General features: G+C 38.5%; 1 protein-coding gene across 6 annotated transcripts in view; it reads left to right on the top strand.

The window, feature by feature from the left end:
- Positions 1-13,277, top strand: part of LOC123755396 (uncharacterized) — a 47,854-nt gene extending 34,577 nt beyond the window's left edge. For 4 of the 6 annotated variants that reach the window (XM_069327794.1, XM_069327793.1, XM_045738002.2 and 1 more), the window contains exons 4-9: positions 70-201; positions 1,863-2,210; positions 5,673-5,732; positions 6,485-6,690; positions 8,459-8,599; positions 9,508-10,206. In XM_069327794.1, coding sequence (XP_069183895.1) covers positions 70-201; positions 1,863-2,210; positions 5,673-5,732; positions 6,485-6,642 — 698 coding nt within the window. In that variant the 3' untranslated portion in view covers positions 6,643-6,690; positions 8,459-8,599; positions 9,508-10,206. Of the gene's footprint in view, positions 1-69; positions 202-1,862; positions 2,211-5,672; positions 5,733-6,484; positions 6,691-8,458; positions 8,600-9,507; positions 10,207-12,824 lie in introns of those variants that run through there. The other 2 variants (XM_045738000.2, XM_045737999.2) reach the window with 2 other exon arrangements.
- Positions 13,278-13,713: the final 436 nt, after the last annotated feature.

Below are 13,713 nucleotides of genomic sequence, written 5' to 3'. Positions count from 1 at the left end.
AAATAATCAATAATTATTATAACACAATTAGAATATAATGGTGATAACAAATGTTTATGTTTTTCTCAGGTCTGGAAAATGTGTCTACAAGTTTACAGGTGTTGGAAAATATGCAGCAGGAGGCTGTGAGTGATTACAACGACCAGATTCGCTCCCTAACTTCTCTAGTCGAGAGCTTACAAGAAAAACTCCTCAATAACAGTAAGTTTTATTTTGTTTCATTTTGATTACGAACCTCGTAGATCAATAATAACAACTAATGATCTAAATCTAAAAATCTGAGTATACACTATATACAGTAATTATCATTGTTACATTTTATCTATTATTATGCCTTTCTCCTAAGTAAATAATTTTCTATAAATGTCTTTAAACTAAACACGCTATAAATGTACTAACATTTATGAATAAACTCGTTAAATTTGAATACAATAATTAGGTCTTTGTATTAAGTATGACTCACGGTTTTTAATAAACAATTATTATTGTTAATTTAATGTTAAAATGACCATTTTAACCATTTTAGTGAATTTATCTGAATTTACCCGAGGGCTAATAAAACATTAGCGGCCTCGACGATAACAGGAAGCCGGCGGCTTGTCACAGGTCCCCCCCATTTGCCCTGATGATTTTTGTCCAGTTGGATTTGTAGATTTAACAGAGTTTTGGCATTTACGGCTTCGGCGGGTAGGCGGTTCCATGGGTTTATAACCCTGTGCAAACTAATATCTTATCAAAGTAAATTATCAAACTAATATTTCGTAATCAGTGTGAGTAACGTATCTGCCACTGTCTATTATTTTGATCCATAGAATTTAATCTAAATAACTCAATTTTATTATTTTTTCCAGCCTCTTACATATTAGATACTTAGGCAGTAGGCCTCTTTAGAGATAATTCACATTTGTTAAACTAAGGCTCACCATTAAAAATAGAACATAAATAATGTGCTTCCTTTAGAATATGCTTAGAGGTCTATACAGCATATATATAGCATAGCATAACAATCAATATCTTCCAGTGTTATGAACCTAAGGTCAATTAGATACACCACTCGATTAAGATGTACATACATCATAATTCATAACTATTTAATTTTTAGAGTTACCTGAAGTGCTGTGTATACAGACTTGCTTTATAAAAGTATTCTCTTCCATTTACGTATATATCAACTCTTTAATAATCTCCATTCTCCAAAATATTTATGAACCACTTTCATGTATATTTTGTCACGAAATTTGAGTTCTTTGCATGAACCTCGCAAATGGTGAACATTCCAATTATGAACTATGTGAACAAGAGCTAGGACATACTCTCCAACACTATACTGGGATTGCTCTGTTATCAGTGATTTCAGACCAAATGTATGAGATACTTTGAGCTCTGTAATTACTTCATACACTCAGGAATATTGGAAGATATTCTTGTGCTCTACCTAGAGTTTGTTAGTGGAGACTAATAGATCAGCCTAACATTTCATGTTCTCTCCTGATTCCATGTATGACTGGCCGTCCTGTGAGGTGGGAATATTTGATGAACTTATAGCTAGTTGTTTATCTACACTGTGTAATCTTTTATACAGAATAGGGTAGCAACACATTGCTGTGTATTCCCAAGCTTGTAAGTAAAATAAAATGCATAGTTACGCATTATTTAAGCTCAGTTTCGTTTTTTTTTTAAGAGAGAGAATTATAGAGACAGTAACTTTACAAGTTGAAGGGCAAACTGCTGAAGAATCTTTGATCAAACAAATTCTTCTATTTTTTTTTTTTCCGTCATACATTTCCATATCATAGAAGAAAAGAGATATTTTAATTCGTCACACTTTCATTGTATTAAACAAAAACTTTTTCTGTTTTAAGCTTTAGAAGAAATGTTCGAAGAGCTGAAAAGAACACAAATTGCGCTCCAGGAGGAGATCAACACTTGCAAGTCTCAAGTCAGTTCCCTCACCACTGAACTCCGGGAGGGAATCAACACCAGCACGTCTCAAGTCAATTCACTCAACACCGAACTCCAAGGCGAGCTCAACACCTACAAGTCTCAAGTCAGTTCCCTCAGCACTGAGCTCCAGGAGGAGATAAACACTTGCAAGTCTCAAGTCAGTTCCTTCAACACCGTGCTGGAGGGGAAGATCAACACGTGCAGTGCTCAGGTCACTGCCCACACCGCACAGATCACTACCCTGGAAGGGAAGGTCCAGCTCAACAGTAAGTCTTGGGTAAAGAGGGATGTACTGAGTCTTGTATTATATTCGTGCATTCGGGAGTTCTTAGAAATGCTTAGAGATGACAACTGTTGCATCAGAGAAGCATAATATTAATTTACCTGAATTTACCTGAGGGTCACTAACACTAATGGTCTCGACGAGGACCGGAAGCCGGCGGCTTGTCGAAGGTCCCCCTATTTGCCTTCATGCATTCTTATATCTATGATGGCAACTTGAAATAATTAGTTTTTCTTGTTTGCAATAATATCAGTAGCAATAATAATAATAATATTTATACTAAATAGCTTCCCATCGCCGGGGGGGGGGGCAGAAAGCCTGTTAGGCCTAATGAGGTCCCCCATAATGCCAATGACTGACCGTGCTCAGGATACGACCCACAACAGCTGACTAACTCCTAAGTATCTATTTACTGCTAGGTAAGCAGAGGCATCAGGCGTAAGGCAACAATCCCAGACGTCTCGTCATGCCCAGGAATGCAACGCGGAGATGAGCCGCCTACAGTAACCACTGTGTCTCAGGTTACATATAAAGCGTACATTAATATGTACATTTACGGTATAGTACTTGTAAAATGTGTGTATGGAATCACAAACCCCGTACACCTGATGCATCTGTGCACCTAGCAGAAAATCGGTACCTGAGAGTTAGGTAACTGTTGTGACTTGCATCCAGGGGAAAGGTCAATAGTTGACCTTGGACGGAACACACCACGTGACGTCCAGTCTGGGGGCGAAGTGCTTCTTGTAGCACTTGATTATGTCTATATAACACTTCATAACTTCTTATATATGGCTTGATATCTTCTTCCTTGGAGAACACCTATCGATCATAGGACCAAGAACTAGAATATGGTTTGTTGACCAATCCACACACTAGAAAATGAAGGGACGACGACGTTTCGGTCCGTCCTAGACCATTCTCAATTCGATTGTGACTTGAGAATGAGAATCTACTTGAGAATGGTCCAGGACGGACCGAAACATCGTCCCTTCACTTTCTAGTGTGTGGATTGGTCAATATACTTCAAGCAACGTTAGTTGTGACTCATCGCCTGTTAACAAATAGTTTGAAACTCTTGGGTAAACATTTTAGAGTACTCCCACTTGGTGTGGAGCAAGCAACAACAACAGGCAGGGTGAGATATTATAATGGCGTCTCTATCACTCTTTCAACCACAGAGTTTAAGGAAGTGATGGTTTCTTTAAATCAATTATTAACTGATCACTAATATACTTATTAATTCTAGCAAATACTTTAGCACCAAGTCAATGAACTTTTTATAAGCAATAATTAATATTACTAATATTAGATCAAATGAAAGTTTTTCTAAGTGTCGTGGCAGGTTGGAGCAGGCAGCTTGACTGTATGGCGCCTGGGAGGCATTCTAGCGGCAGTTTACCTCTTGTATAATCCATATAAAGTTACTCATAACATTATACTGTGGATATTTCCCACAACTTGCATTGGTAGGTCACGTAACTCGACACTAACTGTAATGGTTGCAATACTGATGAATAATAAAGCAATCGCTTTACTGTATGCCTGTAGGACGACATTTCATTTACTAAGTGATCATTTCAGACATTTTTTTTAAATGATTGATAAACTTATTTTTTATTAAATAATATACAATAGTTACATCAATTTTCAAAAGAAAATACTACATATATATATATATATATATTAGTATATTTTGGTAGCAGTCTTTCCTGTAGACATATATTATTAAATATGACCGAAAAAGTAAGATTAATAATTCTAACACGAATTTTCTCAATCCTTCGTACATTATGCTTCACTGTTGGAGGTAAATCAAAAATCACTTCTCCAAAATTCATTTTTATTTCTAGTCTGACGCGACACGGGCGCGTTTCGTAAAACTTATTACATTTTCAAAGACTTCACAAATACACAACTGATTAGAACTTGCGTTTCCCTGATTTTATATCTACATTTGAGTGAGGTGGGAAGGGTGATGTGGCATTACATTTGAGTGAGGTGGGAAGGATGATGTGGCATTAACACAAGACAGAACACTAGAGGATATTAATAGGGTATTAAAAGTATCAACACAAGACAGAACACGAAACAATGGGTATTGAATAGAAGTGTTTGTAGAAAGCCTATTGGTCCATATTTCTTGATGCTTCTATATTGGAGCGGAGTCTTGAGGTGGGTAGAATATAGTTGTGCAATAATTGGCTGTTGATTGCTGGTGTTGACTTCTTGATGTGTAGTGCCTCGCAAACGTCAAGCCGCCTGCTGTCGCTGTATCTATCGATGATTTCTGTGTTGTTTACTAGGATTTCTCTGGCGATGGTTTGGTTATGGGAAGAGATTATATGTTCCTTAATGGAGCCCTGTTGTTTATGCATCGTTAAACGCCTAGAAAGAGATGTTGTTGTCTTGCCTATATACTGGGTTTTTTGGAGCTTACAGTCCCCAAGTGGGCATTTGAAGGCATAGACGACGTTAGTCTCTTTTAAAGCGTTCTGTTTCGTGTCTGGAGAGTTTCTCATGAGTAGGCTGGCCAGAATAAAACCAGAAAAACGGCCAGCCTACTCATGAGAAACTCTCCAGACACGAAACAGAACGCTTTAAAAGAGACTAACGTCGTCTATGCCTTCAAATGCCCACTTGGGGACTGTAAGCTCCAAAAAACCCAGTATATAGGCAAGACAACAACATCTCTTTCTAGGCGTTTAACGATGCATAAACAACAGGGCTCCATTAAGGAACATATAATCTCTTCCCATAACCAAACCATCGCCAGAGAAATCCTAGTAAACAACACAGAAATCATCGATAGATACAGCGACAGCAGGCGGCTTGACGTTTGCGAGGCACTACACATCAAGAAGTCAACACCAGCAATCAACAGCCAATTATTGCACAACTATATTCTACCCACCTCAAGACTTCGCTCCAATATAGAAGCATCAAGAAATATGGACCAATAGGCTTTCTACAAACACTTCTATTCAATACCCATTGTTTCGTGTTCTGTCTTGTGTTGATACTTTTAATACCCTATTAATATCCTCTAGTGTTCTGTCTTGTGTTAATGCCACATCATCCTTCCCACCTCACTCAAATGTAATGCCACATCACCCTTCCCACCTCACTCAAATGTAGATATAAAATCAGGGAAACGCAAGTTCTAATCAGTTGTGTATTTGTGAAGTCTTTGAAAATGTAATAAGTTTTACGAAACGCGCCCGTGTCGCGTCAGACTAGAAATAAAAATGAATTTTGGAGAAGTGATTTTTGATTTACCTCCAACAGTGAAGCATAATGTACGAAGGATTGAGAAAATTCGTGTTAGAATTATTAATCTTACTTTTTCGGTCATATTTAATAATATATATATATATATATATATATATATATATATATATAATTTTCAGTAAACCAATGATTCTAATTAACACTGTCCCGCCAGGTTTGCTGACTCAATTCACAAGAAGCAATACTGCGCCAGTAACCTGTAGTGGTGATAAAGGTAAGTCTGAATATAATATTTATATTTAAATCTTAATGACTCAAACATTTGTTTCAATATTCATTCCTGTCAGACAATTATATGTTCCATAATATGCTATATGTAATTACAAATCATATAACATTCTTCCCTGTGACTGAATGCATCACCGGGATGACTTAAGTTAAACTGTCGACTGATCCAGTCTGTGACTGCACTGCTATGATGACTTTGTGTGTTCTTGCTTTCACTGTTTCGTAACCACGATAGTCGTTCTTACTTTCCTATGTCTATCACTCTACCAAACTTCTCGCGTTGCAAAAATATTTTTTGACTATGATTTCAAAACACTTATAAGGATCAGACTCTGAAACGATAACTAATGTATCTTTAAATGTGCATTTAGTTCAACTGGACCATTCACCTTTGGGTAATGGGTAAGTGATAAGGTGGAGGTAAGTGCAGTGGTCGTCTATCAAAATATCACAGACTGTCACTCGGGCCAAAACGTGTATTCATACACACGTTTTGGCTTTTACCCTCTGGCTTCCTGTCCCTCGACACAGTGAATTATATTAACTGTAATCACTGAGTTTGCCACTGTGGTGACTGTATCATTGTGATGACTGTACTACTTCTGTAGTCTGATCACCCTGATCTGTAGATCCATCACCCTGATACAGAAGTACTTCTGTATCAGGGTGATGGCTGTACCACTCCGATGACTGTGTCTGAACTAACTAATACCTTTCCTCTTGTCCTTAACCCGGCAGAACTGACTGCGATGAGCCATTCAATATGTGTCGTCACCATTGGTAATTATTCTGATAATTTGAGCTGCAGTTGGAAGGTGACACTGCCACCAGGAACCAAGATATTATTAAAATGGAGCTACTTTGAACTAGAGTACAGGCTCCGACTGTCGCTATGATTCTGTTGTGGTGCAAGACTTGACCAGAGATAATCAACTTGTGTACGGGTAAGTCATCCTGAGACTTTGTCAACTTTGTAAGACTCTTGAAACTACTTGATAGATTATCTGGTAAATTTTGTTGAACATGTGATTTTTATTGTCTGAATTTTATTAAAACCAAGAGCAATACATTAGGTTCCAACGCATAACATATAACAAGTAAATGGTGATATCTGAAATTCTGATAAAAAGCATAAATTGTGAACAAAAATGTTATTGTAACTATGTTTTTGTGATAGCAATGACATCCCTGATAAAGTTCCACCGTCCTGCCTCTCATGTTTGTCCTGCAGAAGTTGGCTTCACCCTATGAACAAAATGTTCAAACGCTTTCTTCTTGACAAAGTTATACAGTACTTCAGTTTCGTCTGTCCCTGGTCAAGTAACACAATTATCCACAAACTGTATGAGTGAAAAAACATCATTCAAGTACCATACGGTGTGATGGTACTTGAATAAGGTTTTTCACCCATACTGTTTGTTGATAATTGTGCATTGTTTGTTGATGGTACAGCCCGTCCTTGTGATAATTGTTTGTTGATAATTGTACCATCAACTGTTTGTTGATGGTACAGCCCGTCCTTGTGATAATTGTTTGTTGATAATTGTACCATCAACTGTTTGTTGATGGTACAGCTCGTCCTCTCCATTTGTCACAACATCACTAAAATGATGTATTAAATTGTTCGAACCTATCCATACCGAGGACCCATGAATGGAAAGCGTGACAGCCTGTCGATGTTTCAAGCTGCTCTGATTTATAGTACATCATATTTTAACCGTTGGGTATTTATAGGTCAAAAAGCGATTATAGGTCAAAATGGGTCATTAGCAGCCTCGTGTAGTGTGGGTCAACTGTGCTCCATGCTTGTCACATCGCCCCTGAGCACCTAGCGGTAATTAGCAATCTGCGGTGTAAATAATAATAAATGATATAAAGCCACTAATACGCAGAGCATTTTGGGCATAACTTAACATAATTATATGATTTATTCATAGGTTTAATGGGGTGACCAGTACCAATAATTAACATATTTGAATTGTTAACGAAATTTACTAAATGACTACCTTTGTAAGCGATATTTAATGATGAAAGGCATAGATTACCCTAAATATGTAAGTTGCAGCTACAGTACCAGTACATATATAGTATTTAATGTTCACAGTGACGACGGGAGACATCTCCCGTCACGCAGGGTGCAGTCGCACCTCCACAGATCTCCAGTATCATACTGGATTGATACTGGTGATGGCTCAAAAGGGCCACTACTTGCGGGCTATTCATGCCCGTGCCACCTTTTGAGTGGCTTAATCTTTATCAATCAATCTATCTTCACAGTGACGGCAAAACACAGGTTGATATGTAGAATGAAGAAATGTGGGTAAAAATTACTTGTGTAATGTTAATTTGGTATTTCTAAGTTTCTCTTTTAAACCGGTTGAGTTTACTAAATAATGGGTTTATTATCTCATTTGGGAGGTCATTCTGCAGTTCAGAACTCTCAATTTGCAAGGCATGTCTGCCTTGGTTAAGTCGCACCCTTGGAATGTGAAATAGCATAACGCTATTTACAAATATGTAATAACCTTCTGTAACGCATACGATCGAAATATGACGTTCTTTGTAAGAAGACAGGTTGCCAAACTATCATTACAGTAATGGAATATAGTAATAAAGGAACATACAAATTAACTTTCATTACAGCATAGCATGTATGTTATGCTTTACTTTCTACTCATCTAATGTTGATGAGTGTTCATTATTATTTTTCAGGCATAAGCTGTGTGGATCACATCTTCCAGGTGATAAATGGATAGACAGCAACATGATCAATATTGTGTTCGGCAGTGATGGGTCAAAGGTCTTCCGAGGCTTTGGACTCGATTACAAAGGAATTTAAGGTGAAATTATCAGGTGAGATTCCATTTTTATAAAAATAATATAATGAGTAAATCAGTTTGAGTAGTACAGGGATTTGTACCAGCGTCCTGATGAGCCATCAGATGCATGCCTTAATTCACTAGGCCATGACAGGACAAAAACTAATCAACCTGGCACTCTACCGAGATAGTCCGGAGGCCCCAGCTGGTGCCACAACCAGGTTTTACGAATATCCCGTCGGCGCTCTTAAATTTAAATTTTGCCCCGAGGGGCGAGTTTATTGGGCAGCGCCACTCATCTTGTGAGTGAACATACCGCCATAGCAGAATGTACAACACTCCCCAATAGGAAGAAAACCCGCTGGGTTGTTCATCCTGTCACTTGTACCCAGACACAGCTGGGACTTGCTTAACTGTCTCAAGTGAACAGCTCCTCAAACAAGAAGATTAACATTTATCAACCCTTAAAAGCTTACGTTATCTTGCGGGTGCAAAATGGGGAAATCATAAGTCGGCGCTCTTATGTGGGTAGTGGAGTCCTCCACCGACGCTTCCTTCAGAACGCAAAGAAATCTCAATGGTAAGTCATGCCAATGAGAAAATCATTGATATTTCACATCATTGTGATTTCTTTGTGAATAATATTATTATTTATAAGATATACAAGGGATCATATGACTTTGTTTTTTTAGCAGGTACAATATTTGTATATGTTATAAGACCACTAATTATGCACAGCATTTCAGGTATAACTCAAAATAATGAATGAATTTAATTTCTAGACAATTTTGACAGATGACTTACAAAACAAAATATAAGTAGTGCTGAATTGGTTACTCTCCAGATATGAAATCTAGTGTTTAATGATACAAACATGAGCAAGACCTCATGTTTGTATTCTATGTCTAAGCTTGTCACAGAATAGTTTCCTGTTTCCAACAGCAGCTGTGAGTCACCTGTGGATGCAAGCGGGGAACATCTGTGAACACCAGACTCAATGCAGCTGTGAACAATGCAAGTTAATTGTGACCAACATCTGCATTAATTGCGTCCACCGGTTGCAAGACGGCTGAATCTTTACTTGAATTTACCTGAGGGGCACAATCTTTCTAGTGGCGTCGATGGGGACAGGAAGCCGGCGGTTTGTAAAAGCCCTCCCCCCCCCCCCTCCACATTGTTCGTCAGGATTTTGTTCCAGCTGGATTTTAAACTGCAGTAATGTCTTGGCAGTTATGGGGTCGGTGCTCGGTTGGTTCATGGGTTTATAATCGTATATGTGGAATAGCATCTGAATATGTGTGGGGGGGGGGCGGCGTGCAGGATAAACAAATCAAATTATAAAACTAGATCACCACATGTAAATTGTTTAGCTTAAAGGCTACAATTGTGCTCGTTCCTCGAACCCATTGTTGATATAATGCTGTAATATATATTAAATTATGTTACTAGCTTATCATAGCTGTAACTTGCTTAGCTAAATAGTAAACTGCCTCACACCTTTAGTTTTTTTGGTTTAAATTGTGCGGGAAACGCTTTGCATAATAGTGGGTTTATTAGCATGTGTTACTCCTGTCCCTATATCTGTACATTACTCTCAAGTGCTTTATACACACATTTTTTTAATATAAATATTATTATATATATATATATTTATATATTGGGGGGGGGGGTCAATTCTCGAGTTCATTATATGCGTTTGTAACTTTCCACTACCATCCACAGGATGGGTATATGAATAATGAATGAACTGAACTATACTGTTGGCAGTTATTAGTATTTAAAGAATTTGTATGAAGCGTTTATGATAGAACACACTAGTATGATAGAACACAGGAAGCAAGCAGCGAGACGCTGTTTGAAGACTTCAAATGGTCAAGTTGGTAAATACAAATGCAGGGGGTGGGGGCCTTCGACAAGCCACCGGCTTCCTGTCCTCGTGGAGGCCACTACTTCACTAGTGTCCACGAGGCCACTGGCTTTGCAAAAATATACCAGTACCAATCTTATGTAATCTCACCAACCCATTGTACCTTCTCGTGAATAAATTATTATGGTGTTCGTGGGCCCTCAGGTAAATCAGGTAAAAATGTAAACACATTTATGAGTGGAGCACACACGGGTTCTCACTCATATTCCATTTGAAGTTAAAACTCAATACGTGCTTCAATCACTGCCCTTCTGTACATATAGGCACTCATTAACCCAGTGTGCCTGGGTTACCGTGTTAACCCAGTGTTACTGGGCATATGGGCACTCATTAACTCACTTGTAACCCTGGGTGAACAGCTCTGTTCACTCAGCCCAGTGAATGGGTACCTGGTTTGGGTTAAATCGTGAATGGGTACACGATTTGGCGGGTCGTATTCCAGGGAAATATTAGGAATAAGGACCTGCCCAAAACGCTATGCGTGATAGTGGCTTTACAAGAATGTAAGAGCTTTTGTATATTTAAATAAATCAATAAATTAAATCAACGTAACAATAACACTCAATCTAAAGCTTTAAATAGGCTTATAAATATTCACAAACCAACAATATATTATTCGATTTTTAAAAACATTTGTATTGCATATTTCGAGTCGTCCTGACCATTGAGTGCCAGATGTATATGACAACTAATGATGTATTAGTGTATCAGTTTTTTTTATCATTTCATTACACCTGATGACTCTGACCAGCCACCTGTAAATAGCTACCTTGGAGTTAGGTAACTGTTGTAGGTCGCATCCTGGGAAAGATCAAGTCGTTAAATTATCCTCGGGCGACCTTCTATAGGCTTAAGATGTTAACGCCAACCACGGAAGGCCAGAAGGAAGTGTGAATAATTTGGATAGAAATACCGCAGTATATCACTATATATTTCATAGAAAGTGGCAGTTCCCTTAACAAAGAAAACGAAAACATATTGGCCAGACTATAAAAGTAATTTTCAATTCTTCCCCCTCAAACGAACGTAATGTACAAATCCACAAGGGCCGTGACCAGGGTTCGAACCTACATCCGAGAGGGTCCCAGACGCTGCCTTAATCGACTGAGCTACGACATGGTAAAAGAATTGCAACCGGAAGAACTAGTAGGTCAGTAGAACTTCCGGTTGCAATTCTTTTACCAGGTCGTAGATTAAGGCAACGTCTTGGATCCTCTTGGACATAGGTTCGAACCCTCGTCACGGCCCTTATGGATTTGTTCATTTGATGCATCGCGCTATTGTGATTTCTGTGTGTAATGAAGTAAGAGTGCAGAGGTAGAACAGCTTATTGATAGAGCTCTGGTGCATGGGGGAATTGTGTAAAATCCTGGTTTGTGTCTCTGAGAGGCTGCAGGATCCGAGTAAGCTCAGTAAAACTTCTGGTTGCAATTCTTTTGACCATGTCGAAGCTCAGTCGATTAAGGCAGCGTCTGGCATCCTCTCAGACGTAGGTTCGAACCCTCGTCACGGCCCTTATGGATTTGTTCATGTGATGCATCAAGTCATTGTGATTTGTGTGTGTAGTGGAACGTAATGTACTTGGGCACCTACGACCTAGTCCAAACGCTGCCCTTAACACCATCACAATAATAATAGTAATATTTTATTTTTAGAAATGTACAGTGGATCAGATTACAGTGGTTACTTAGCAGGTTCAATTTTGTAGATTTAATATAGCCACTAATTATGTACGCGGGGAGGATACACAGTACTGGATGATGGTGATGTTGATGACTGCCACATTTCAATACTTAAATCAATCGGTGTATGGGTTCCAAAGCCTATAATTGAGGCCCTGCCATATAATTAATTATATGTCAGAGCCCAACTGCAGGCTTTGGAACATTTAAAGCTGTGCAGAGAGTTTACCGTCAGAACTTATGTCTTTGTACATAAAATTGATTGTTGCCACCGGAGGCGGCTAGTTTATTGTGCTCACTCATACTCATCCTGTCAGCTGGTAGCGCAAAAAAGGATTACAGAGGATACAAAATGTCTTTATCAATGAACCTAATTGGAGATTATTACATTAACAATTTCATCGATTTTTCACTATCCTGACACTGAAAAAATTATAAGATCTCCATACAATGATTCATTTGGGAATTCAGATTCCATCGGTGTCCCCTTGTGTGTGGACTACTCATGCTAGTCTATCCCACCCAGAGCCTGTTAGAGTCCTGAATATTTTGCATGTCATAATCATGTCTCCCCTGTTTTTTCGGTGACGTGAGATTCAACTCTAAGCTTTTCTCGCAGGTAAGTTACCATTTATAGGCTTTTCTTACAGGTAAGTTACCTAAAATGGCAACATGTTGAAGGATGAAATGTCGACCTACTTCACCAGCCCCTGACCCCCCACTCCATGCCCGGATCCCGCCCAGGACCCCCGCCCCAGGACCCCCGCCCCAGGACCCCCACCCCGTCAAGTACAAGAATAATATTCTTACTTGGGTTGTTGTTGGGCTGTCTTGCCTCGAGGCCTGTCAGCCTCTGGAAGGATATTAGGGTCACCACAGTAGCTTAATGACCAGCCAACGAGTATACATTACCCCTGAATGTAGTCCAGGACTAGAGTAAACTCAGTATGTATAAAATGAGAAGCGGGGTATCCTTTTCGGTGGATATTCCTTGTATACAACTAACAAGATAACTAAGAACTAAACATTAAAAGTTGATATATGTTAGTGAAAAAAAATAATCAATAAACAACTGAGAAAAAATAAAGAAATGCTTATTTGCCGTAGACCTATCTTAGAGTATTTATTTAAACCAAAACAGCGTATGAATACTACCTGAATTCCATTAGAAGGGGCGGAAATTGAGTCGTATTGACGGAATACACAAACCAGCCCAGCAGAGGACACTACACTGACCGCTCCCTCACTCAATTCTCTCTTTACTTTACAATTTAAGTGGAAAATGGGCTCGATTGTCTTTTTTTTTAAGCGTTCTTATATATTTATTCGAATTCTGAATTTGTGATTTAATAACAATCGAACCGATATAAATAGATGTTTAGAAATATTTATAACTAATTTTATTTTTATAAATTATGTATTGAAGAATATAGGTGTATAGTTTTTTTTTTATTTTTTCTTGTGAGGGATGTGAGTAGGGTGGGTTGAAGTTTGAAGGGGTTGGTGGTGGATTGAGAGGGGGAGGAGGGTGAGGGGGCT

The sequence above is a fragment of the Procambarus clarkii genome, chromosome 20 (assembly GCF_040958095.1).
Source record: "Procambarus clarkii isolate CNS0578487 chromosome 20, FALCON_Pclarkii_2.0, whole genome shotgun sequence".
Classification (NCBI taxonomy): Eukaryota; Metazoa; Arthropoda; class Malacostraca; order Decapoda; family Cambaridae; genus Procambarus; species Procambarus clarkii.
Note: the sequence above shows the minus strand (reverse complement) of the source record. Positions and strands in the feature narration are given on the sequence as shown.